Below are 27917 nucleotides of genomic sequence, written 5' to 3' on the forward strand. Positions count from 1 at the left end.
ACTGTAATTAACAGTTTTCTTAAACAAAAAAAATAAATAAATAAAATAAAAATAAAAAATAAAAAATTATGTCCATGAAGTGAGTAATAACTTGTATTAGAGTAAGATAAAATGTGAGAAAACATCAGATTAGCAGCATTAAAAATATTTTTATTTCATAGTTTTCACACAGTATATCACTTTCTGATATTGTATTTTAAATACGTGTTTCTTTTCTTCAAAAATTAAACGTATGCTGTCTAGCTGAGTAGACATTTTTGAAACCCCATAAAAAAAAGGTTCATAAAAAATTTCAATGACATTGTTTTTTTCATGCCTAAAGAGGAATAAAAACACTCCGGAAAAAAAATCTTGACTAAGGTTTTTCATAATTCATGTGTGAAAGGGATAAGATCTTTACTTTCAAAATTAATCATTAATTATTATTGACAAGCTGCAACCTACGTTAACATATGTTTTAAAATGGCTGCATTTCTTTTATGACCCTATTTACATGGGGGAAAATATAGAGAACTTAATGTGTAGTTTAGTGTTAATTATCAGGTTAGGACTTCAAGTGGCTTCGAAATCTATTTGCATTTACTGCCAATAATCGATAAAAATAAGACAGAAAAAAATAGTGTTTACATCTTATAAACACAGCTTAGTCTAATTCGTTGTGCATTTAGAGATTATTTAAAATTAAATACACCAGTAATACCCATATGAACCCACCTTAGTTCTATTTTCCGGGCTGCATCTGAACTCCGCTTCTTTTTTGCCCCCCCACAGCAAACCTGTCAATCAAACATCCCTTGTTGGTCACCTGACCCAAACTCCGAGTCACGTGACTGATATTCCATCCTCGCCATTTTGCAATGTGGGAGAGAGAGGGGCCACTTTTTATGGCTAACGTATAAAACAAATCAGTTTTATGTGTTGAGGACAAAGAGCGTCTCGCTTTTTCGTGTCAGTGAGTATACTTTTATTTAAATACAACCACTCACTTCTTCGTTATTCATTAACCGCCGCGGTATTTAACATGTCCTTGTATACTCATGTGTGTAGCTGCTAGCAGTGTCACACTCGTGTGTCTGTGTGTGTGTCCGAGTAGCAGTCAGCAGGCGTTGGGGCTAATTGTGGAGCTAACACAACGTGTCCTGCTGGCTTTTACAAAGTTTGTTTTTCCTTGATGGGAATATCTTTTACGTGTCAAAGCAGCCCCGTCGTGTCAGCTGTTAGCATTTTTGGCTAAGTGCCTGTCGATGCCGGAGCCTGTGTTAGGAGGCAGCGCTCAACTTCATTCTGCAGAGGAGTGAAAGTGGATGAAATATTTTTAGATCCTGACATAACAGGTGCTCATCTGAGACTGTAAAGCACATGATCGTGTCAGCAGAGGCTGCACTGACGACAGTTACAGAGTCAGTAGTAGACACTATATGCAGCAATGTAAGTGACAGACAGGTGTCATTAAATTCAACCCAGTATTGTTTGAGTAAGGGCACTGTAAACTAATGAGGCCTGTTGTGTTGTCTTAGTTTTTCAGTTATTGTGGATCCGTCATAAATAACATTAGGTCAGTATGAAATAAATTCTCACAAAGTTGAATAATACAGAAGGGCCCTTTTCCAAATGTGTATCCTTGAGTTTATGATATCACACAAAAGCAGAAGTGGGAAAAAGAGGAAGATAAATTGTGGTCAGTAAGAGGAAAGTGGGATATACAGATGAAAGGGATTTAACCACACATTAGTGACTATTTCCCTCAAGATTAGCTTGTAAACACATGCACATGGTCCATATGTTTGCAAGCTAAGCCACGATAAGCTTTGGCTTATTGTGTAAAAGTTAAGGCTGGCAGTGTAGGCTGTTTCATTTCCTTTACAGCAAAACCCTTTACTTATATCCATAGGTAAATATTGTGACCCTTAGTGTCAGTAAGAGTCCAGATTCCACTTTCCTAAGCAAATGTAGTATCATTTTGCTGTCTTTAGACAGGCTGAGTGTCCATGGTAAACTCCACACAAACAGATTTTTTACAGAACAGTCCTCTATTTAGCAATATGACTGACAGCATCGTATTTAGGACAATGTAGGGTTTAAAAAAGGTAATTATTATTATTATATTTTTAAGTGGGGTTACACCGTTAGTTTGAAGTGTCTCTGACAAAAACATGTTAAGCCGTAGTTTATATAGGTGGCTCTTGGGTTTTCTTGTGTTTTTGAGTTTTACTACAAGAATGTTTTTACATCCATATGTGCTCACATTTAATCTCTTAATGAATAGATGGATAGACCAGCAGAGTGTGACAACTCAAAAGTATTTACTAATGATATGTAAGAGATAAGCAGTATTTATTTTTCAATGATATTAATGAAAATATTTTAACAATTTCTAACAAGACTTTTTTTTTTTTAATCAGAAAGTTGGGCACAAATTAGTATTTAAAACGGAGAACTTTCGTCAAATGATGGTTTAAATGCTGTTCAAGTGAAATCTTAACCAGTGTAAACATTAAAAATGTATAAACATGTAGCAGTGACCACATTGCTCAGTTATTTCTATGTGTTCTGTTATCTTCCAGGTCATGGAGGAGAGCAGTGATGTAGCTGTACTCATCACACACGCCTCCACATCCTCCTCCACTCCATCAGTGCTGGGAACCCACTCTCAATCCCAGGCACAACAGGCTCCTGAGGAGGACACCACCCACAGTTTTCAGCAGAAACAAGCAGCTGATTCTCTCATCCAGGTCATCCAGAAGCTCAGCAAAATTGTGGAGAAGCGGCCACAGCGCCGCTGCATGCTAGCGGGACAGAAGAGAGTGCTGCAACAGGCTTCGTCTGCGAGAAGAGGAGGTGAAGAGGGGCTGAGAGAGAGCAGAGGAGGTTCACCCTACAAGAAAATAAGACAGAACGGTGAGGAGGAAAGCACAAAGGGGAGGAGGTTAGATACCAACAGTCTTGTCAGAGACCTGTCTCCATCTTCAACAGGTGATGGTAACAACAACAACATCACCACCACCACAGTAACAGAGGCAGAGGATAACCCTAGTGGCAGTGAACACAGGCGGACAGTCACATGCTATCAGTGTTGCCTATGCCCCTATCTGTCCCTAACGCTGACCCAGCTGAAAGAACACCTGAAACAACACAATGAACAACACAGTGACCTCATTCTAATGTGCTCTGAGTGTCGCTTCACCTCCACAGACCAGGAGCAGCTGGAAGCACACGTCAGGCTCCACTTTGACAACAGAGGGAACCTGAAGAGCAATTCTATTCCATCTGACACCCACGATGAGGGGAAAGAAACAGAGGCAGTCAAACATGCAGTGGATGGCTCCACAGAACTGCCTCAGAAGAAGAAGTGGTACAGTTATGAGGAGTATGGACTGTACCGGTGCCTGATCTGCAGTTATGTGTGCAGCCAGCAGCGAATGCTAAAGACCCATGCCTGGAAACATGCCGGCCTGGTTGACTGCTCTTATCCAATCTTTGAAGATGAAGATGGGACTCACACAAAGAGGGAGGCCCATGCCTCTCTGCCAACAGGAAACTCTGCCAACCCCGTTGGAGCAACAGAGGAAATAGTTGTTCTTCCTCCTGTTTTTCAGGATAAAAGCATGCAGACGAGCCAAACTGCCTTCAAGCTTCAGCTGTGTGTGCCCTTAGAGGTGGAGAATAAACAGGATGTTTTGACTCATTCAGTGTCCAGTCACAATCTATGTCACAAAATAAAAGAGGAAGAGGAAGAACATGTTTATCCCATCAAAGACCTGGCATCTGAGGAGCCTGTGGTGGAGGTGCAAGTGACAACGGAAGCAGAGATTGAAGCAGAGAGTGACAGTCACCATGAGAGCTCCTCAGTCACAGACAGCTTATTGTCGTCAGCTCAGAAGATCATCAACAGCAGTCCTAACTGTGCTGGCCATATAAATGTGATTGTAGAACGTCTGCCTTCAGCTGAGGATTCAGTCATGACCAATAACCCTCTGCTTCTTAGTCCAGATGTGGACAGGGGCAAGTGTTTACTTGATACAGAAGAAGAAGAGAGGAATCGTCTCAGCAAGGTGAAGGATGATGTGGTCACTGGCAGTGCTGCTAGTGCTACAGACAGCCAGTTGTTAACAGAAGGTAAAACCTCCGTCACTACAACTAATGACTCGTCAAGGGATGAAAATATCCCCCCTGCTGGTCGCAAGAGGACACACTCAGAGTCTTTGCGCCTGCACTCATTGGCTGCTGAGGCCCTCGTAGCTATGCCAATGAGAATGCCAGAACTCCCCACCTCAAGCACTAAGGTAAGTCTGAGGACACAGAACCCAAACGCAGGCCAGAAACTGATGGAAGGGTCTGCAGCTGGACAGAAGGATCTGGAGACAACAACAGCTCTGTTGGATCTGGAGCTTCAGAGTGAGCGCAAAGAGGAAAGTTTAGGCTCACTAGGCCTGGGGGACGGAGATGAGGAGGGACCGGGCACTAAAGCAGGCATCAGCCTTTCTCTGCTCACCGTCATCGAAAGACTCAGAGAACGCTCAGACCAGAATACATCAGATGAGGATATCTTGAAAGAGCTTCAGGATAATGCACAGTTCCAGAACGGAGCAGTGGCTGGCATGGTCACAGGAACTGGAGCCGGGGGCTATGTGTGTAGCATTCCACGTGTGGACGGGTTGGTTGGCTCTCCTGACGGCAGCCTGGTGGACTACATCCCCGGCAGTGAAAGGCCATACCGGTGCCGCCTGTGTCGATACAGCAGTGGCAACAAGGGCTACATTAAACAACACCTACGGGTGCACCGGCAGAGGCAGCCGTACCAGTGTCCCATCTGTGAGCACATCGCCTCAGACAGCAAGGACCTAGAGAGTCATATGATCCACCACTGCAAGACCAGGATGTACCAATGCAAGCAGTGCCCTGACACCTTCCACTATAAGGTAAGCAGTGTACAGTCCAGGTTAACATTACTATTATTGTTTCTTGTATTCAAAGTGTTGCAGAATGGCGTCCACAGTATTAGCTGGTGTTGTGAATCTGATCATAGTGGAGTGCAGGCCTTGCTGCTCAGCTGTATACTGCATATGGACATTGTTTATGTGTCCTGAAGTAAATATAAGACAGGCAGCACTCTGTTTTTCTGCAGGCTCACTGTCACTAATAAATGCTACAGACTGTATAGAGATGTGGCCTCACTGTTTACACTGGGCTGTTGATCTGTGCAGTATCTCTGGCTGTGCTGAGGAGCAGAGTCACAGTTCTATCAGCAGGGCTGCCATTTCAGATTTTTAAAGGATAAATATGATAAAGAAGCTTTATTAGAAAAATGTATAACTCACAGAATTTCATTTTCCCAACAAACATAACTAAAACATTGTGCTGTGTCACATGAGATCACAAGATAAGATGAAGTTATCCTTGTTGCCTCCCCAATCAGATTCAATCTAAAATAAACAGGTGGGTGTGATCTACAGCCAGCACTTCATACAGCAAACAGATGATCCGTGAAAAGTTAATTTCTTCATTCCTCATGTTATCCAACAGATTTGAGGGTTCAGATAGGAGAGTTTGTATGCTCAGTCTGCTCTAAAAATGGTAGCATGCGAGAGATATTAAATCATTTAAATGACCAAACTTATGTGAAAGTGAACACGTTGTCTATACGGTCTCTGTGTACATGAGTAGATCTATTCTATGCTTTCTCTGCAGTGTCCATTTTAATAAAAACATGGAGCATCCCTCCACAGCAGTCACACTGATGTTTCTGCCTGCCACAGTCTATGCTGCAGATGGAACCGCATTCATTTTGGTTTTGTTTATGAGCATCATGTGAAAATTGCCGGCTGATGTTCTGAAATAATTGGTTGATGCCCATTATCACAAAATGGCATTTAATTTGGCCTCGTTAATTGTTCAGTCAATATTCAAGTGCCTGTTGAAGTTGCGTCACTGAAGCTCTCTGCTTGTTATTCAATACTCCACTGTTCTCTAACAAGTTAGATTTGGATCTTGTCCTCCACAATCTATTAAATACAGCCTCCATATTGACATATATATATATACATACTTTATAACTCAAGGGCTGGTGATATCTGTCTTAGCTTTCTAAAATGAGTAGTCCCTGTCTCTCTCTCTGCAAGTGCTGTCTATAAAAATACATTGGAAAATGAATCTTATTTACAGCTTTGGTGCATATAAACTGCTGGTTTGAAAATCAGCTTCTTACACCGTATGCATCTTTATTTTTTGTTTTTTTTTTCTTCCTTATGTAGAGTCAGCTGAGGAACCATGAAAGGGAACATCATAGCATTGGCAGCGATGTGGCATCCCTCACGCCTGTCTCTGAAAGTGTTTCCACAGTGGAGGAGGCTGAGCGGGTAACGGATGAAGGTAAGACAATTTTCCACAGCGGGGGTTCTGGGACTCTGGGGGCCAAGAGACCCTTTGTTGGGAAACAAACTTGTCCCAAGGCCCCCTTCTGAATTGTGATGAAGTATATTCTTACTAATGTTTGCAATCTTAGAACACTTCCACATAAACTGCATTTGGTGCAGACTTCCAGACTTTCAAGTTTGGGTCGAACCAGGTTTTCAGATATGAAAATCTCCAAGACTGGTTGTCTGGTTTGAATGAAAGAGGAGGTGGCCTTGGTTCATATACAGTTTGTAACCTTTTTTTTGTGTAGTTAGGGGTTTTGGATCAGTTACTGAAATTTCTGTGAAGCTGTCATTGTGAAAAGCGAAACAAAAAAATGAATAGAGGCTGGGAAAAGTTAAAAACGCGTCAAATTAAAAATCTGCAAATGTCAGGTGCATGGCCGTCTATAAACGTACATTATGACAGCAGGACGTAATTGTCCACTATCATATGACAGCATGAAAGCAAAACTCATCGCTCCAAATGTATACAATAGAATAAAACTGGTGGTTCATAGTTTCAGTTTTGAAAATGCCCTGAATCGGCATCATATGTACTTAAGGCCCGTTTCATAGTGATAAACCAAAACATATCATGAAACTGTTGAGAGATGTTTTTATGAGCACCAGTCTTTTTCAGAAAATGTCCAAAATTAACTAAATTAAAAGCTTGACATTTAAGATAATCTCTTTAAATCTGACTTTCAGTATGTGCTTCAGCTTTAAAATAAACTGAGATGCTGTTTATTCAAATGTTTGACACAAATATATCATCATAGAAGGTTATTTTATTTTGTCTTGATATGCTTGGGTTTTGTTATTAGATGTATGTTTAGCATGGCTTCTTTCGCTATATTTGAAGACATGACATATTTCTGTCTCCCATCACGGTCATATCTGTCATATTTTGTCCATGTAGCCTGTTTGGGCTAATTATTACCTGACCATGTCGACTAAGACCAGTAGGTGGCCCACTGTTACCAGCATTAACCAATGATTTTGAACATGAACTTTCCAGTGAGTATGCTTGTTTTCATTTATCTCAGAGTGCAGCCTGCAGAAGATGTACAAGTGTGACGTGTGTGACTACACCAGCTCTACATATGTTGGGGTGCGGAACCACAGGCGGATTCACAACTCTGACAAGCCTTATCGGTGAGTTGGTTTAATCCTTCACTTTCACTTAACTGACTCAAATAACATGTCTTCAGCTTCATTCTCTGATTACATATAATGCATTGTTTGATTTCTATTACAATTAAAGCTTGTAAATAATTAAGTTAAGAGTATGTAAATGCAGTAACTCATTTATGCTGCGCTTTTTCTCCAAATATTATTCAGGCATTGTGTGAAAACAGTGTGTATGGTTGCTGAAATAATGTGGTTTAATGGGTCCTCTCATTTACATATGCGTGCCTCTATGAAACTGGGTTCATTTTGGTATCTGGCACTTTGCCAACTTTTTTAGTCCCAATAATAAAAGAGAAATTTAGACATATTTCCCCCCAGGATGTACCTAATGATGACCTCAGATAAATACAAAAAAAAAAATGATACTCTTGCTCTGAGCAATCCCAAAATTAATGAATTTTTAATAAAATATTGGGGCCAAAAATAGGACCAAAATTGGGACAGGAAAAGCTACCTAGGTGTCAATGCATTTTATCTCAAAAACATGGCTTGAAATGGTCTTATGTACCACTATAAATAAAGATACTGTGTTAAATTTGATGATCCTAGTGGTTTTTCTAATCTAATTCATGAATCGGCAGTGTCATTCCAGGTTTCGTATGTAACCCATCGTGTCCATGTGCATTACATGCGGAACCTGCTGGTTTAAACACAAATAAATCATGAATGATTTTGCAACAGCGGCCATTTTTGTGAAACACTCTGCCTTGTATAATTAGTTCCATTCCCAAAATGTACCTGTGAGAGAATAAAAAGATATTTGAAAACATAGCTCATAATTTTCGTGTCTTTTTTACCGTGTTACATGCAGATTTTTGTATTTTAAAAAAATATTAAAAAGTAAAAAAATTTGTTTTATCTCAAAAATAATTTCTCTTTTATCTCAGTAAATGTTTATTTTTAAAATAGACTGAAAGTGCTTCCAAACTTGCTTCATAATATTAGTCTACATCTAGTTTGAATTTTTAGCCCCCCCATCCTGTTTTTAGTGACCAGTTTCATAGAAGCACCCAGCTATGTATTTACATGCAGATGATTTAGAAAGTAAACCTGAATTCAGTTCAGAGTTCCGTTGAACATGGAGTAAAATTCCCTTATTTGCCCTCTAGTCGATCCTCACTTGACCCAGAAACAGAAGGGCATCCCATCCCAAAGCATTTATTTCTGCCCCAAGGGCAAGGGAACGCAAATTAATAAAGTGTTTTTCTGCACTGTCACACCTTCTTATGTAAGACTTGTTACTGATTGAGCAGTACAACTGATCAAAGTGATGTGAAATCGCATCACTGACATTCAATACAGAAGTAGACTGACTGATGAGAGAAGGGATCCAGGTCTGTTGGATGAAATTATTTGGATCAGTGGATCTGATTAAAACATCATTAACAGTGAACTCCATTTGTTTGTCCACTAGCTGATGTGCATGGTATGAATACAGAATGCAGTTTTTATTAATTGTGTGTTTGTTTTGTCAGACCGTTTATACATATTTTTATATAGAGGGAGATTTACACCAGCCGTCCACACTGCTGTGAACTTGGCTGATAGCTGAGTGGTCTTGTAAATGACTTGGACCATCACTGTTTTCATGTGCATTTTGAAGTGTCAGATCAGGAAAATAAAAAAATAATATGATTAATTTCACAAAAACAGTTGTTCTGCTTTCTTTATTAAAAGTAAGACTTAAAGTACATTAAGCTGAGGAATTAAAGCCAAATTCATGGACAAAGAAATGCCAGATTTTGATAATCCACACCATCCTTTCTGTCCTCTCTATCCAAAGCAAAAATCAAAATATGAAGATGGAAGATCTGACACTTTTTCATGATGTTATTGAAGAAGAAAGCTAGTGTTCAAGCTTCCGTGACCAGTGGAGTCATGTCCATGTTGAGTCTATCAGAATCTAACCAGTGATCAGTAGTTACATCTGACAGTCACATATTCACCCTCTCTACCTGTCTGGATACACCTAGAACTCACCAGAAACCTGCATCATAGAGAAGAGTAGATTTTCTACAGACGACTTCATAGAATTTTTTGCCCAGAAATTCTAAAAAAACTATCTAAGAAACTTCTGCTGTATATTTGAGTCATACCACCACCTACCAATGACTTAACACATCCTAATTTATTCACTCCAAACTAGGGATGGCTATCATGGCCAATTTCCTTAATCAATTCAATTTCGATTCATAAGGTTCTGAATCAATTGATCGCGATTCGATCAGATCCGATATCGATTCGATATAGTAATAACTGATTGATTCAGATTCATTTAGTGATATCAGAGTGCTATTTTGAGCTGTAACCTGATTATTTGACTACCTGGGTCAGGTACTCGCTGTCCCGCTCTGAAAAGTCACCCTCATCCACACATTACTCGATAACGCAAAATTAAAATAAAATTGATCCAAACTCAATCAAATCAATTTTTTTACCCAGCCCTACTCCAAACCAGATGAGGCTGACAAAAAAATTTCTCTTTTTTTTGTTTTTTTTTTCCTTTTTTTTCCATTTTGGAAGTTCACCTCTACTTCACTAGACACATTTATAGAAACACAACTACTGTTTAAATTGACAAATTCAAATGTCTGCACAGACCATTTTACTGACACAAACAGACTTTATTTCCTGTCAGAGCAGTAGTCAGCAAGTAATCAAGAAGACAGTTATTCTGATAATAAATAATCTGGTTAAGCAATTTTATTAATTTTTTTTTTAAGAAAAAGTTGGGGGGGGGGGGGGGTTTTAAAATAATTTAATGTATGTAAACTTTCTGGTTTCTTTTTATGATCGTAAACTCAATTTCTTTGGGTTGGGGATCAAACAGCATTTGAGGATTGCCATTGTCATTTTATTCACCAAACAGTCCATTGATTAAACAAGAATATAATCGACACATTGATCATCATAATCTTTAATTGCAACCCTACTTCCCATGAAACAGAGGCACAGATGTCTAGTTTGTCTTTCTACACTTCTATTCCATGTTTTTCTCCTCTTGTATATCATTAGAGGGGTTAAGTCTAAAGGCCGTGTCACACCTCAGCCATTTAGCGAGTGCATGCTGACATATGACAAATTAGGCAAATACGCTGGCGTATGCCCAATAACTTATGGTTAAGTTTTGTTTAAGTTAAGAGCACGCTGGTATAGGCCGTAGTGCAGCGAGGTCGCCATATGTCTCCTGCTCGGTTCATAAGTAGCAGGTAAGTTATGCGGTAGTGACACATTCACACACGTTACTTGTAAGTTGAAATATGTTGAGATACTGTCCAGTGCATCCTAAACTGATTTCTAACCTATGAATAATGTGCTTTGAACCTGTGTATAACTTATATTGAACTTATCTTCAACTCATATTGGCATATATAGACGTATTTGACGTGTTCTGGACGACCTCTTTTCACCTCTTCCAGAGAGTGTTTCAGCACCTCCCCTCTGGACAGCGACCAGACTTTGTTGTGCAGCAGGAGATAATACCTATAATACCCAATATCACCATAATCTTCAAATTTAGAATTAAATTTAAAAAACTAACAAACAAAAATACAATCAATTTAAATTAAATGCTCATTATTAATGTTCCGAAGTCACAGGTAGCCACAGCAGAGGGATGAAAGAGCACAGGAGGCAAAAGTCCTGCACACTACACACACATCTGAGTGCTGCAGCACAACAAACAAGCCGGGATCAGACATGAACTTTAATTACTATACTTAATAGATATATTGACCCACAGGAAGGGTAATGGTATAAGATACGAGGCCCTAAATTAATCAGAGATTCTGCAAAGAACTCAGAGCGTGTCCAGAAAGGTGACTTTGAATTTTGGATTAAAAGAAGTCAGAGCCAAACTCCTCTGTAAGCTGTAAAGTTATGTGCTTATTAAAATATGGCGTTTATGTTGCTGCAATGACAATATATAAAAGAGACTGTTCACAATCTCTGTACTAATTCATGTTTAGGTTAGTTTGATTTAATTTAATGTTTTCAGTTACATTTGTTGCAAACTATAAATCAGCTTTACAGACTTTGAAAAATGGTTATTCAACATCAAGTCTCTTTAGTTGTAAGGGCCAATTTATACAATAAGTATCTACTGTATGATGTCTTTTTATTTTATACTTATGCTTTAATTGTTCTTTTTTTCAGTTGACATAAGTGTACAGTGATTATTGGTATCTTACTATTTTAGAGGATATTTTACAGTTTTAGTTCCTGTTTTACTAAATGTTGTTAAACCCACATTTATTATTCTTTGGTACATTTATTTGTGTATTTGGGGACCCTAACAGTTCAAAAAGTTTGAATTTGAACCCTCCAGGTGCTGCAAAGCTATCTTTATATTTATTTCGACAAAAATCGAGTGGATTTCTACAACCTGTTTTAATTCTTGCTTAATTTGTTACGTCTATAACTAGTTACGTCACAACATTTGCACATATAAGGTCAAGACTTCCGACGAACATTTCTCCAAGTACACCATAATTGTTTATCGGCAGCAGCGGTTGTAGTCCATACTGAAAGTAAGTCCAAACTTCGAGCCAATTAGGAAAAATGTTCAGTTTTTGATTGAACAGGACAGAGCAGCACAGCCAACAACTGGGGGGGGGCATGAAGTGGCTCATTTGCATTTAAAGGGCCAGCGCTCAAAACAACCTTTCTGGTGTCATTACTCAGAAATAGGGTTGGAGATGGACCTGTGGAGTTAAATTAATGAAGAATTCAGACCCAAGCGTAACATTTACAGTTTATGTAGACCACAGGGAAATGTTTTAAAATGCATAATTCCATTTAAAAAAGCAAAATATCAGTCCTTTAAACTGTTTTTTCTCATACTCTTGCCTTTAAATAAACTTCATCTAACATAAAGCATACCTGCTGTTTTATAGAGATCCATTAGGTGGCAGTATAAACTCATCAATACACAGGGCAGAGACGCACTCCCATACTCCTGATAGGTACTTTGTCTTAACACATATCACTGCAGTGAGGCAGGAACATCAGTTTATTTTTTTGCATTTGCCTGTGCTCTAAGGTTAATGCATACCCATCAGAATTAGACTTTATGAACTCACAAACACATTGAATATTCACACCTGTATGTGGATTTATGTTAAGTGTTTTTAGTTTTTGCACCCCAAGGCAGGTCACACAGATGTTGGTATTAAAAAATGCAGCTGTTTTGATTCCAGACCAGAGCATTGATTGAAATGCATTGAGAATTGTGTGTTTGATTCATTAACAGGAGAGTCCTCATCAAATTGAATCATGAGGCCAATGAAGATTCACACTAATTAGAATACCTTCTTCCTCTTTGCGGTCCTACTTCCTGCTTTAGAAAAGGTCAGGGAGGATCTAACTGCTGGTTACATCAGTCATCTAGTGTGTAAGATAGATGTGTGTATGTACAAATGCTGCCTGTATACACACTGAGCTTGTATTTGTTCGCTTTCACCTGCTCTCCAATGCGGGAACATCAGTTTTAGGAGTACAAATTGTTGCACAGACGCACACCTGAATGGATTTTTGTACTGTATATCAGAAATGAGGTTTGTGTTAATGACCGTGACATACTTCACGCTGTTTCAGTTGTCTACTCCTGATTATTTGCTATTAAAAAAGGTGCTGACTTGAAGCTTTATTTGCAAGGCAGAAAGATAAGGGCCAGGGTACACTTAACTGCTCCTAGTCTGGATATAAATACTGCTTGAGAGTCAGTGTTCCAGTACATACACACCGCACTGCATTCACTGGGTTATTCTGCAAAAAAGCACCAAAATTTCCAACATTCGTCTCGCTGCTGGGTTTTAAATTTTATGAGTTATACACCCTTTCTTTGTGTATAACGTCTTCAGGCATGATTACATCATCCTGAATTCACAAAACCACTATGTGTCACTGCATACCAGCAGCTGTGAGAATCATGTACAGCAGCTTTAGAAAGTTTCTGAATCTGTTAGTATTTCTTTTTCTGCATCAGTAAATTTCAAAAGTAAGAGTAGTTTCTCAAAACTGTAGAAAGTGAGTGAAACAAACAAAACAAAATATTAAACTCATTTAATTATTGTGCAAAAATTATACAAATTAAAGTATTTGTCAATGCTAAAAGTGTTTGAACCTGAGCCTTCAGTACCTTAGGTAACTTTTTTATTCTAGAGATCAAAAGTTTATTCACAATCCCAAAAGAGTAGAAGTTGAGATGTTACAAAAAATAAAAATCGAAAGGAGTGATATTTAAATCTACTTTGACAGTATGTTTTTGTCTGGTCGATTTCTTTGCATTTGTAAATATACATTCATTCCTCACATCAGGCTGCAACACATTAATAAAATTATGGACAAGAGGTAATGTAGGACTAACAATAAAAAGTCAAAATGAAATAATGTGATTTTGAAGTGGGTGATTTACATAGTTGATCTTGAACATAACTTGGTATAAAACCAGCATCTGAAAAGTCTGAGTCCTTTAGGAGCGAAAGTGGGCTGAGGAACTAATTTTTGTGAGGGAAAAATTCTGAAATCTAAAAACACTTTCTTCAAAGTAAGAGAGGGAATGACATTGATATTTCAGCCTCGGTAGTGCAGAACAGAATTAAATGATTCAAGGAATCTGCAAGTATTTTAGTGTGTAAAGGGCAAGGATTCTGTTTTAAGCTGAATACAGTGATCCCTGATCTCTCAGGCGAGAACCATTATTCACCTAAAGCTGATGAACCTACATGGGCTCAGCTAGGGCTGCACGATTTTGGAAAAAAAAAAATCCCGATTTTTTCCTCTAAAAACTCGATTTTCGATTTCTATTTCGATTTTTGGGTATAACTAGAAAAGACAACAGAAGTCAGCATGTCGTTTTCGTGAGCAGTCCACAATGCAAGCCACTGCTCCGACCTCAAAGCTGTGATGGGATCACGTGATGAACCCACAGTTTTGTTTTGTTTTTTCTCTTCATTAAATCTTTAAAATGAAGTAGAGTACACAAACAATGTATACAACAAGAAAATAACATAAGTTTGTCAGGGGGAATACACTATAATAAAATGTCCAAATCAGAGCAAATACTTATGTTTTTTATAGCCTTTTTGTTTCCACATTTATCCAACAGCTTTAAATAAAGTTCAACATCTTACAAAATATAAATAATATTTGGTTTTGTGTTAAAGAACTTACATTTGTGAATGAAAAATTAGGCAAGTAAGAGGACTAAATTAATTATTTAAAAAAAAAGTTTTTGTTTTTTTTTTTTTTTCCCCTTTTTGGGGTACCTGGGCCCACAGCAGTGATACCAGTGTCAGTCAGTGACAGGCATCAGTCGTGCGTGCGTGGACCACGTAATATGAGTGATCCACATGCGGTTCTATTTAAACTGAGGGATCCGTGCATGGAACAGACCGACCCAGGACACACTGGAGGGATTCTATGTGTGGAGCTGGTGGATGTGTGTGGGCACAGGGCTGTGTGGGCTCCTCTGCTGAGGCTGATGACCCCGAGACCCAGACCCGGTTCGGAAGAAGACAGTACGGTACGGATCCGGGACAACGGAAGATGAGTGATCCCCATCTCGCTATATTTCAATTGCGGGATCCCTGCGTGAAGCCACGGCTTATATTGCTATAAGTACTGCGGGTTCATTAACAGATTTAACGTCCGTGGTCATTACACAGACTTCTGTGACAGACCGCTGTCACAGGAAGAGCCTACGGTAGCCCGCGAGCGCGCGGAGGCGCGCGGCCCGGAGGCAGAAGAAAGATGAAATCGATTTTACGATTTCCCTTTTTTAAAAATCGTCCTAATTAAAAAATCCGATTTCGATTTAAAATCGATTAATCGTGCAGCCCTAGGCTCAGCATTACTGTGGCAAACCTTTAAGCTCTTCAATATAGAGTAACAGCTACAAATGCCAGTTCAGACTTTACTGGGCCAGAAGGAAGCCTTGTGCTAACTGTAAAGCGTTGTCATCCTTGCTGATGTCACTGGCATCTGGAATGGACCGTCACTCAGTGGACTGCATGCAGACCAATCAGAATCCAGGTCTTTTTTGTTTGTTTGTTTTTTTTTTAAAGAATAAGAAGAAATGGATGCCATGTGCTCCAGACTGTCACCAGCCAGGATCTGTCATGGTCTGGTGTTGTGTCACTGTCCCTACCAAAGGTCATTTGCTCTTGTGTTGCTCTGAAATGTGCATTGACATTTCAGAGCAACACATGTTGCCTCGAAGACGACAGCTTTTCTTTGGGCGCCTGTGTATATTTCAACACGATGACTCCAAACCATATTGCCCAGGCATTACAGAGGCCTGGCTGAGGAAGAAGAGGGTCCATGGTAGAGAATGTGTGGAGCATCTCTAAACACAAAATATGACAATAAAGATCATATGTTATACACAAAGAATTTTGATGAAACGCTTCATATGGTGTCTTCAGTCCCTGAATGTTAAAATTACAAAATGGAAAAAAGCTTTACCTTTCCACCTTCAGTTGCAAAGTGAATGAAAGACATGGATGTGTTTTCAGAAATGAAATTTAGGCTGAATCCCAATTCACCCCTTGGCCCCTCCCCCTTACCCCTTACCCCTACCCCTCCGTTTTGCGCATACACGTGAAAGGGTAGTGTTGTCCCGATTCTCAGTTTGACGGAGAGGAAGCGCTAAGGCGGAGGGATGTATAGCCCTCGAAACAAAGATATTTCAGGACCACACTACAGACAGAGGGGTAGGAGAAATTTCCCATAATTCTGTTCAAATCTTTGGCAAGATGGAGGTAAACACAACCAAAAAGTGCAGCAGTGTGATGAAAGAAACACACAAATGTATGTATTTTCTTCGTAAACAACGTAATCATTTGATCAACCGTTTAATGCTGTTTCAATGTGTTATGGAATCACATTTCTGCAGTTTATAGTTGATAGCTGTAAAAAGATGACCAAAGCCCATGGAACAGAGACAGTTACAGCTCCTGATGGCATTGAGAATACTTTCAGAAACAAAGTTGTCACATCTGTTAATTGCATTGATGACCGCTGATGACATAAAAGGTTGCGAAGGGTTGTCCCATTTCATAGGAGAATGTTTCAACCCCTACCCCTTGCAACTTCATTTCAAGGTGTAGTGCTAAGTGCAAGAGCCGAGGGGTAGGGGTAAGGGGGAGGGCTAAGGGGTGAATAGGGATTGGGCCTTAACCTTTATTTAACCAGGTAAGTTAGTTGACAGTGGATTCTCATTTCCAATAACGACCAGACCAAAAACAAATGACAAGACAAAATGTGAAATATTGTGTTCAGAGTGTCTACAATGAAACACCAGATAAAAGTGTATTTTAATGTCACTTCTTTATTTTTAATTAGCGTTTTCTGTTGCTTCTTTGTCTTGCTTGAATGAAAAGTTAAATACAACTCCCATGAGAAAAAGCCTTGATGAGATTAAAAATCTCTTCTACAGATGAGAGTAAACTAGTTACTGCTTTTCTAAAATAATCAAATTAGGCTTTCTAAGATTTCAAGCTGAAATGCATCACACATAAAACAGCAGGTGATTGTTAAGCTGCCTTATTTAATCACCGACTGTGTTCAGATGGCAGTTGTCTGCACAGAATTCCTCAGAGAAATGTTGTTTTTGAAACTGTGGCTTCTGCATTAGTTGGCGTTTTGTCATTTCGGTCTGTTGTAACACAGCGTGAAGAGCCTCAAGTGGAGCATAGCCTCCGTCCTCGTGTAGAATTTGCCTCAGAGCTACCAAAAATCTAGTTTCATCTCCCAACTACACTATCAAAACTGCAACAAGGAAAATGTTGCACAATATTTTGTTTTTCTTTGAGCAATTTTCTTTCTTCTCAACTGTGAAACTTTTATCTGTCTTCTGGCTACAAGTGGAGATGAACCCTGCACTAGCTTGTAGTTTTCTTATCTCACACCTGTCTTTTTTTTTTTTTTTTTTTTTTTTGTTTCAATCTGCCAGGTGTTGCAGCTGTGACTTCGCCACCACCAACATGAACAGTTTAAAGAGCCATATGAGGAGGCACCCCCAGGAGCACCAGGCCGTGCAGCTGCTAGAACAGTACAGGTGAGAAACATCAAATATGCATCTGGAATAGAAAAGGATGACAACAATGACTGCTGGGCTGGGGGGAAGGGTGGTGGTGGGGGGGCGTTATCTGAGTCTGGAGACATATATGACAGCACAACTGCACCCTGGAGACGTAGAAAATGGCTTCAGTTTGCAAGTCAGTGGGAATGAACACTGTTCTAAAAATGTAAATTGCCAGTGAGGCGCTGATTGCTGATTTGAGCCGGAGTTGTCTGGTAATTACACGGCTCTCCTCTCATATCGTATATAGTCGTCAAACCTGAGCTGAAATAAACCAAATGGCATCATCAGGGTTCTTGAGACCTTGCATCCTGTTTTTATGGGCAGTGTTTAAAATGGAGTGCACCTTGGATAAACTGCATCTCTTACCTGATTGACTGTTCTGTTTTCCTATTTTGACATGAATATATTTCAGAAGATGGCCGTCGTATTTTATTAGTCAGAAGTCCCAATATGCAAATGTGCCTTAAAATGTAAATTGCAGGTTAATTTTTTCTGGTTTTATGAATAAAGTTAAAAGAAAACTCATAATGAAATAATATTTGCAAATATCTTCTTCAGTTACAAAAAATGGACACAGAAATTCATAGGAAAGATTAATCCTTTTCACATTTTTCTTAATAACATAAAGTTGTTTTTTTTTATTTCATCCAATTCACTTTATTTATATAGCACATTTAAACAATAAGAATGTTCCCAAAGTGCTGCACATCATAAAAACAATAAAACAATTAAAAGAAATGCACTAAAAACAACAAATAAGTACATAAAACTACAACAATGCTCTAAATAAAACAATAAAATCAAAATAGTTAAAAGTAAATAAATTAAATAAAAATAAATAAGTGAAAAACACAGAGGACCACACTATCATCCTTTCATCACATAGAGGCGTCATCTCTCAGGTCATATGGATGTTATGTTATGAAATCTGTCCCATCAGCCAAGATGAAGTTGTACCAGCATCAGCTTAAACCAGTTCTGCTGAACATGTGTGGCTGAACCTGAGCTTTGGTTCCAAACATATAAACATGTTTCCTCAGTTGAAGGTTTGGTCCATTTCGGATCATTGCAGAACTGTCTCCCAAACTGCACAGTAACGCAGTATGGAATTGCACTTTACTTTGTTTTGGCGTAAGTTTGAACACTTCTTCTAGCAGTAGAAGAGCACAGTATGTGACACAAATGCATTAACACCTATTAAGTAGTAAACACTGTTAGCTGAAGCTGTTTACTGCTGAGCTCTGATCTTGTTTATGACTCATTTTTTTCCATGTTACAATTATTTCTCTTTCATCTCTTCAGTTCTGGGTTCTTGATGCACAAAGCTGAAAATAATTACTCTGTGATCTGACTCTACAGTTGTAGAAATTCATATTTTAACACCACTGTTGTCAAAGTTACAATAGCTGTCCAAATTTTTCTTTTTTTTTTTTTTTTTTTTCATATGCACTACCTTGATTGCTCTTCCTTCTGTTAACTCACATAACCTGTTGTATTTTCTACAAAAATGCCTTCAGATGTTTTCAACTGTTTTAACATCCATATAAGTTTTACATTTAAGTTTCTAGGCTGTTTTCCTCTAAATTAATAATTTGTGGTTGTTAACCTGCATGTTACCTCTTTCCTGACACAGACGTATTCCAAGATGACAATGTCAGGATTCATCAGGCTCTAATAATGAATGAGTTTTTCAGGGAGCATGTGACATCATTTACATACTGGGGCGGCTGTGGCTCAGTTGACAGAACAGGTTGTCCAATGACCAAAGGGTTGGCGGTTTGAATCCTGGCTCCAACTGTCCACATGTCAAAGTGTCCATGGGCAAGACACTGAACCTGAAATTGCTTCTGGCAGCGCCTTGCTTTGTAAAGCGCTATAAAATGTATAAAATCCGCTATATAATGCAGTTCATTTACCATACATGGATTGGCCACCACAGAGTCCAGATCCAGTCCAAATCTTTGGGATGTGATGGCAAGGAATTTATGGGATATGGATAGTCCTGATACAAATTATTGGCCAAAAATGAATGCAGCTATAGATAGAAATGAATGTGCCAGTTTATCAGTTTATTGAAACAATGCCCCAGTAAGTAGGTACCATAGTTAAAACTAAAGGTAGACCAACAGTCATATGGCACAGCCCTGTTGTCTGTTGTTTACAAGAATGAGTCTGGTTTTATATTTGTATTAAAATCACCTCTTGCCTCAAAGTATTATATTTTCCTGGTGGCATCATGAAGTAGACGGCAGATAAAAATACCATCAGGTAGGGCAGTGTCCCATGTCAGAATTGTGGATTTTCTCAGTGTAAAGATTAAATCGCAAGTATAGAAATAAGTATTTTACTCAAAACTCGAGATAGATTCATTCAGAGAACACTGCAGAAACATTACATTTTTAGGGTTGGACCTTTCTCGTGTCCATCCCGTTGAATCCTCTGTCATCCAAAGGAGTCGCTCAGTTTTGCGTTTGATATTTGCAATCCTTAAGAGGTTGTGTTTCATATCATAAATAGGTGAGCCATAATTATTTTTAACTCTGACAAATGACTTCACCAGTCTGCTGTTAATCCTACTTCCTCCCTCTCCACTTCTTGTGTGCGTCTCTCAAGCTCAGTCTCCTTCGATGCGCCTTAAGTCAGGATGATTCCTCATGATAGAAAGTAGGAAAAGGATTAGTCGAACTCCAGTACGCATATTAAATCAACGTAGACTTGATCCGCTCTTACTGTATAGCTCATCCTGCCTCCTTTACTCTTCTTAAGGTTTTTTTTGTTTTTGTTTTTTTCTCCATTTCTTCTTTCCTCATTCCCAGGTGCTCTCTGTGCGGCTATGTGTGCAGTCATCCCCCGTCACTCAAATCCCACATGTGGAAACACGCCGGGGACCAGAACTACAACTACGAGCAAGTTAACAAAGCTATTAATGAGGCCATCTCCCAAAGCAGCCGGTAAACACACAAGCCGCTTCTGTAATTGATTTCTTCCAGCTTTCATTTCTTTGTCGCACACAGGGTTTTCTAATAATTCCCTGAGTGCACATACTTTCAGTGTTTTAAAGAGTGAATATGTGGTATTTCAAGTGTTTAAAAAAAATGACCTAAAAGTAGCAGTTTTTAGAATAAAGTGTTCTGAAGTTGGGCCCAGTTGGCACCCAATTTATTGGATTTTTAGAGATATGTTCTGAATCTACAGGGGTTGGACAAAATAATGGAAACACCTTAAAACATCAACAAAATATAATTTAATATGGTGTAGGTCCGCCTTTTGCAGCAATTACAGCCTCAATTCTCCGAGGTATTGATTCATACAACTTGTGAATTGTTTCCAAAGGAATTTTAAGCCATTCTTCAGTTAGAATACCCTCCAACTCTTTTAGAGACGATGGCGGTGGAAATCGACGTCTTACTTGAATCTCTAAAACTGACCATAAATGCTCAATAATGTTGAGGTCTGGGGACTGTGCCGGCCATACGAGATGCTCAACTTCATTAGAATGTTCCTCATGCCATTCTTTAACAATTCTAGCTGTATGGATTGGGGCATTATCATCTTGAGGTGAAGGTGTTTCCATTATTTTGTCCAACCCCTGTATTTATTCCCATGCCCTAATGTATTTGTGTGGCCACTAGAGGGAGTAGTGAGTTACTCTACTGGTCTCCAGTGATGTGGAGAACTAATGCCACAAGGCCTGATGGGTTGAGAACCACTAAGAAACAACTTTTAGATTCAAAGAAAGTAACAAAGCGATAAAAGCTAGAAAAGCTTATTTTCACCACTGGACACAAATAAAAAGAATGGAATTTGATGATGAAACTGGAGTATTTCTTCTACACAGGTGAGTATGATTACAAGGCTTACAAAGGTAAAGTTATTATGTTATGTTATTACCTCTGCTAAGTTTCCGTTTATTGATCTGTGGTTCAGACTAAACTGTGACAGTTCTGACTTTGTTTGGATGATTCCAGACTGATCTTTAGTGCAGCTACTGACAACACAAACCATACAGAAAACAGAGGTGATTTATGGTTTTACTGTGGCTGTTTTCTGTCTAAAAACAGAGCTAAGCTAACAGAGCTATAATGTAAACTATCAGCACACATACCATGTGAAGATTGTAAGACTGTCAAAATAATAGGCAATGATTTGTAGTTTGAAAAAGAAAACCTGATGACACCATAATACAGATGTGCATAAACAACAAGTTTTATACTTTATTCAGTGAGTGATACAGTCTGTGAACACATAATGTTGATTCTTTGGTGGTTTTGGTGGTCCTAAATGTGTTCTCGTACCAGATTTTCCCCTACTGCTGAGAGTTTGGAATGTCAGTACTACATATAATCCCTTCTTTAAAAAAAAAATTCAGTGAACTGCCTGAATTTTCATTGTGTGTGGAAACTGCAGGTTTGTAGATGAGGCTTAACATTTGATTAGATGAAATGAATTGTGTGTCTTTTTTTGTTTGAAAATTAACACTTTATGTATTGTGGTGGAAAATGGTTTTTTGGACATTCCATGCATTTGTGATATACCGCAGTAAGAATCACTCTTAAGCCAAGTACTGTTCCATTCTCCAAACCCACATGCTCTTTTCTGCACATGCTCTGTTCCATTGAGTTCAAAACTTGGTGTTTCATCAAAATAATGAAACACATCCAGGTCAGGACATGTTGAAATTGTCAAGACTTTAGTTGTTTTTCCTTGTCAACAATAAACAAAAAATAATAATTTGCATTTGTCTGATGCAGACACCTTTTGAAACTCAAAAAAGATTTTTCTGCAAATATTTCATTATAATATTTGAGATTGTGTAAAATTTTAAGCATGGCCAAAAGCTTTTTTCCACTACTCTATGTAACGTCAGAATTCTACAAGTCAGACAGTAGGGACACATTTCCCATCCAGTGTTTTACTCACTCTCTCTCTCTCTTCACTACTTCATTTCCCTCAGCGCTCCTCCGAAGTTGTCAGTCGTGCTGGAGTCGGTGTCAGAGCGACCCTCCACAACTCAGCACTCGAAGGACAAAGCCAAGGGCCCGACGGAGCCACTGCCAACCCCTTCATCAACCGCTGCAGCCGGACTAGCCGTGGACGTCTCGGCAGGTTCCACGCCCACCGCAGACATACCACAGGGGTCCGGTGAATCCCCGAGTCCACGGGGGAAGGAAGCGGCCCAGCTCCAGCAGCCTCGCACAGGCCAAGCAGCCCCCATCGCAGGTCCCGGCATGGAGTACTGCGTGCTCCTCTTCTGCTGCTGCATCTGCGGCTTCGAATCCACAAGCAAAGAGCGACTGATGGAGCACATGAAGGAGCACGAGGGAGACATCATCAGCATCATCCTGAACAAGGAGCAGCAGCAGCAGCCAGAACCACATCCAGGTCTCCAAACAGCAGAGTGAGACCCGCCCCCTTCTGCCCCCCATCCTCTTTATACCGACTGACCCTTCTTCTGCCCACAAAAGTGTTTCAATACGATTCTTTACCTTGAGGTGGTTATGGTGGATACCACAGTGTTACCATTTTTCACGTCTGGTTAGGTTTCTCGTCAACTTATCGAATGTTTTTCCGGTCCGGCCTATAGTGGTGTCATTGGGCTGTAAAATACCACAGACTCCCTTCGGACAGGTATGAGAAATGAGTCATTTCCTTGTAAAGGAATGTCAAAAAAAAAAAAAAAAAGTCAAATTCAGCTGATGGCATTTGGAATCTGAGGACATTACTATTATCCGTTAATGTCTGTGTCAAACAGTTTGACATTAAAAAAGTGACACAAATAAGTCTGTAGGGATGCGACGCCGACTTCAAGGGACAATTCCGAGCTCTGGCCCAAGTTTTCACTTTGTACAGGGACAAGTTTATACCTCACAGAAACCACACAAGCCCTCATTTGACACCATAAGAGATTCACATCTTTTCCAGCATAATTCATAGAACGACCATAAGGCAGCTCTTTATTGCTACTGTAATATTTAATGTATTTAATCAGACCCGGTGGAGGCTCGAGCCAAGCTAAGGTTGAGGAGGTACATGAGCAAACTCACCAATGCCTAAAGGCACGCATCACAGCTTGAAAATGACTGAATATTTATCCGTTTATTTGTATGCATGTTAGGTTCCGTTATGCCAAGTAAAATAAGGCAATTGTTGATTATTTGCTATATTTCTTTTGTTTGTTCGGGTAATTGTAATATTTTTTTTTAATTGTTTGGGTCATTGATGAATTAGCGCCTTTAGGGGAGGAAAGAAAATGTTTTGTTTTGTTTTTTTGTCAGAGAATGGAGTGAAAGGTGACCAGAGGAAAGTAGAAACTTGTCTGTGTGCATGTAACCGGTGTAATTCAGGGTGAAGTTGACGAATGGAATGATAAAAAAGGGAAGTTAACATAGGAAATCAGTTCTAGGGCTGACATTTTAATCGAATGGTGCCTAGATATCGGAAAGCAGGAATCAGAAGCGCCTGTTTTCGCTTGTGACTGTGGTGCTAGGCTCACTTTAAAACTTTATTAGCAAGTCATTAAGAGATAAAATGCGTTTTTATAACCCACACAATTTATGTTGTATATAGCACGATTTTTATATTAATCTTTACTGTTTTTTGTCAGTGATTTTTAAAACCTTTCTAGTGTCAAATCCAGCCTGAAATGACCCAGCTTAAAAAAAGACATGCCTGAAATAAGATGTGAAGATGAAGTTTGTACGCAGTTTGTGACACATTTTTTGAGGTTTCTCGGTGTAGTCTTCCCAGGAACCTCCCGTGTGATTCCATGTAACTGACAGGAAGCAAGAGTGCAACATAATTACTGTAGTTCTGATCTGAAAACACCACTCAGCACTATGTAATAGCGATAAAACTCAAACTTGGATCAATTTTGGCTTCATGTTTACCGTGATGGATTGCCTTTTTCATAGAAGACGGCAGCAAAAGTGTTTCTCCGAGGGGAGCGAAAAACATGAGCTGTAAACGATATTGACTGCGTGCAAAAAATCACCTGGAAGAATGTAAGGGCATGGACTACAGACACAAACCGAACTATCTGTCTTTTAGATGCATATGCAGCAACCAAAATATGTTTCGCACTTTAAAGTTTGAGCTGTCAAACAAGTGTGCCATTCAGAAAAAAAAAAAAAAAACAAGATAAACGTTGATTTACCGGAGAGCCTTACTGAGAACATTCCTCTTTCTGCTAAAGTCCTGCCCAGAAACCATCCAGTCGAACTAAAAAAAAAACAAAAAAAAGTAAAAATGAACAAATTAAAAAAGATTCAAGATTACGATCATTCTCTTAACACTCAATAACAAGGTTTCACTTCAGCCAATATCTCATGCAGAACACAGTCCCCTCATTTCATCAGTATGCCATCCCTTTCGTATATCCGCACAGACAGAGGATGAGGAAATTAAGATAAAATGGAATATCCATTATTCATGCTCCCCTGCCTTACATAACAGCTTGAAATTGTGTCTGCACGTGTGCGGGAGCGTAGTGGATACAACAAAATTAAATCTCTCTCAAAGACCTGTTACCTGGCATCAACTTCTCATTATCACAGCACATAATTATTGTCTGGCTTTTAATTTACAGCTCTGCTTGGACAAATTAAGGGAGACTCTGACAGGTCCAAATGATATATTTAAAAAAAAAAAAAAAGGACGGACGGACTGAGGGGTATCCTTCCAGTGTGATTAACTTGACATGACTTTAAATGAGTTGTGAGGACTACAGCAGTCAGTTCTAGATTCTAATTATGTTCTCATGCAGATGTGGTTTTTAGGGTGTCAATTATGGAGTTTTTTGGCGACGACTTTTCACTTTTATTAAGAATTTGCAGAAGTACATGTAGTACAAGTACATGTAGTCTAATCAGTCACTGATTTGGCTTTCCTTTGACTTTTCCTTCACATTAAGATGTCAGAATCAGAAGCCTTTATTTTCGTTGTATGATTGAGTGAAGGAACAGGGTTGATGCTTTTAAAAAATATAACACATATGGACAAGACATAATATAAATACCATAAAAGTCAAGATCAAGTAACATTTCCAGCTTGTGTGTATTTTCAAGAAAAAATTACAACTGTACCAATATTATCAATGCAGCTTCAAGTTATACTTGTAACAGTGTAACACCAGCATCTGATGAATATATTTCAAGTGAAATACGTATTACATGTAAAGATTTCGTTGTTTTTTTTGTTTGTTTGTTTTTGTCAGACAGATTTTAAAAAAAGTTGATTTTTTTTTTTCCTTTACATGTTTGGGCTACAACCTGTAATTTTCCTCCAAAGATGTTACTGTGATGTGTCTTGTCAGCTGTTTTATCCGGGAATGCCAGACAACGGGACGATTATGCCCCCTGCTGTCTGGCATCCTACTGAGCACAGCATCCCAGGTGTGGGATAAGGTGTAAGATCCTCCATTCCTGTTCATCTGACTGATCTCACGAAATTGCATTGTATGTCACGCCAGTTTTTATGGCATTTGGCGTGCTATACGTACGCATTTTCATCATTTCGCATGTTCAGCGCCATTTGATTGCGTATCAATGTACGCCAGGATCTCCGATTTACATGTCTGTAACCGCTAACCCTAATGGCATGGTATTTTACAACGGTGTGAACATAGACGCGGAAAGTTTATAATGCGTACAGATAACACATCAATTAAAAGTGGCACAATTCATGATATCATGTTGTGTTCATGGTCTCAGTGGCCTCCCTAATCCAGCGGTGGTATCAGGGGGCATAGTCATCCCCTATTGTCTGGCATTCCTGGATAAAACAGCTGACAAGACACGTCACAGTAGCATCAAGTGACAATTCTGAGGAAGGTTACAGGTTGTAGCCGAAACATGTAAAGGTAAAAATCAACTTTTTTTTAATCTGACAAAAAAAGAGACGGAAATCTTTATATTTTTAGTAGACAGTATGATACCGATCGGACAAGTATTACATGTGCAAGAATATTTGTAGTTTGATTACAGTGCAGTTTTATCTTAATCACAGACACAAAAAAAAGCAGTAAAAAATAATACAAAATGAAGTACCTGCAGTCAGATGAGCCGTGTTAACAGCAGGTTTATACAGTTTTGGTCATTTCCCCTGGTGCTAACTGTATGTAGGTCAAGTGGGATTTTGAAAGCTGGTTTATTATCCCATTGTGTCACCGATTACGAAAGTGTGTCAGCAGATACTAAGTGTGAAAGTAGGATTTAGGAAAAGGAAACATCAAAGTCTGTGTTTCCCACGTGGAGAAAGTACTCATCTTCCCTGTTGATGAACTTTTACTTTTCCCAGATCAGTTTTAACTTATACCGAGACTTCATAAACTGAATTAGGTGCCAAATTATTATTATTATTATCATTATTATTATTATTATTATTATTATTAGGCAAAAGCATCAGTTAGTTGTAGTCCTTGTTTGTGCCTTTTAGTTGAAGGTGTCATGTCGTACGCATCTTAAATTGAGATTTTTGACTTCTCTGCCAAAGCTTCTGTCAGAACTCTTCATATTTATGGGATGGAATTTCATTTTTATTGGTCAATTGGTGTGAGAAGTGAGTTTAATAATGTATCAAACTACATGATTGTGACAATTCTGGGTCTCCCATAAGCACCTCAGCATGTTTTCTAAAACAGGCAATTTTAGTAACCCTCACGACTTTACGGGTCCTGTGTTTTCCAAGTGGTTTCCTGGGAATTTTCTTGATTATTTCTTGAAAATTAACTGATTTTCAGCTGGTAAATGCTGTCAAGGTATCTCCCAGGTGTGTGTTTGCATCTAAAAAACTCATCTTGGTACGAACAACTATCTGATATTAGCATCTGTTTAGTATTGTTTTATCTTGTTATATTGCTTTTTATGTTTTTGTTTTGTCCTAAATTTCCTTTAAGACAAAAATGCATTAGCTATTTTTGTAAAAATCTTTGTAATTTACAGCTAAATGCCAGCAAGTTTTTAAGAAAATATGACAAAAGTTTCCAGGAAATTGCTCGGAAAAACACGTAAAACAAAGAATTACTACAACTTTTTATGAAAAAACTATATAAACAAACCAAGTATGTAACAAAAGCCCATTAAATTAAAGAAATCGGAAACGAATTCTTATATACTTGATACTGTAGGCTACTTCAAACTTGTACATAATGTAGATGAATACTGTAGAAGCGTAAAAACTGACTTTTTTTTTAAGATAAAATCTATTTTCAATTATCTTGTGAAACAAAAAAGTAAAACTAAAAAAAA

General features: G+C 38.7%; 1 protein-coding gene across 1 annotated transcript; it reads left to right on the top strand.

Moving 5' to 3' along the window:
- Window positions 1–842: 842 nt before the first annotated feature.
- Window positions 843–27917, top strand: znf507 (zinc finger protein 507). Its single transcript, XM_030127037.1, has 7 exons — window positions 843–952; window positions 2565–4919; window positions 6252–6369; window positions 7442–7550; window positions 17542–17646; window positions 20490–20624; window positions 22628–27917. The coding sequence occupies exons 2-7, from the start codon at window positions 2568–2570 to the stop codon at window positions 23073–23075; spliced, it is 3267 nt and encodes a 1088-aa protein (XP_029982897.1). The 5' UTR covers window positions 843–952; window positions 2565–2567; the 3' UTR covers window positions 23076–27917.

This window comes from Sphaeramia orbicularis, chromosome 3 (genome assembly GCF_902148855.1).
Source record: "Sphaeramia orbicularis chromosome 3, fSphaOr1.1, whole genome shotgun sequence".
Classification (NCBI taxonomy): Eukaryota; Metazoa; Chordata; class Actinopteri; order Kurtiformes; family Apogonidae; genus Sphaeramia; species Sphaeramia orbicularis.

What these genes read in the sequence shown, in the direction of transcription:
- znf507 (XM_030127037.1), top strand. Translation starts at nt 2,568, where the DNA reads ATGGAGGAGAGCAGTGATGTAGCTGTACTCATCACACACGCCTCCACA. An exon ending in TGAGCGGGTAACGGATGAAG is followed by an intron (nt 6,370 to 7,441) that starts GTAAGACAATTT and finishes CATTTATCTCAG; the next exon opens with AGTGCAGCCTGCAGAAGATG. An exon ending in AACTCTGACAAGCCTTATCG is followed by an intron (nt 7,551 to 17,541) that starts GTGAGTTGGTTT and finishes TCAATCTGCCAG; the next exon opens with GTGTTGCAGCTGTGACTTCG.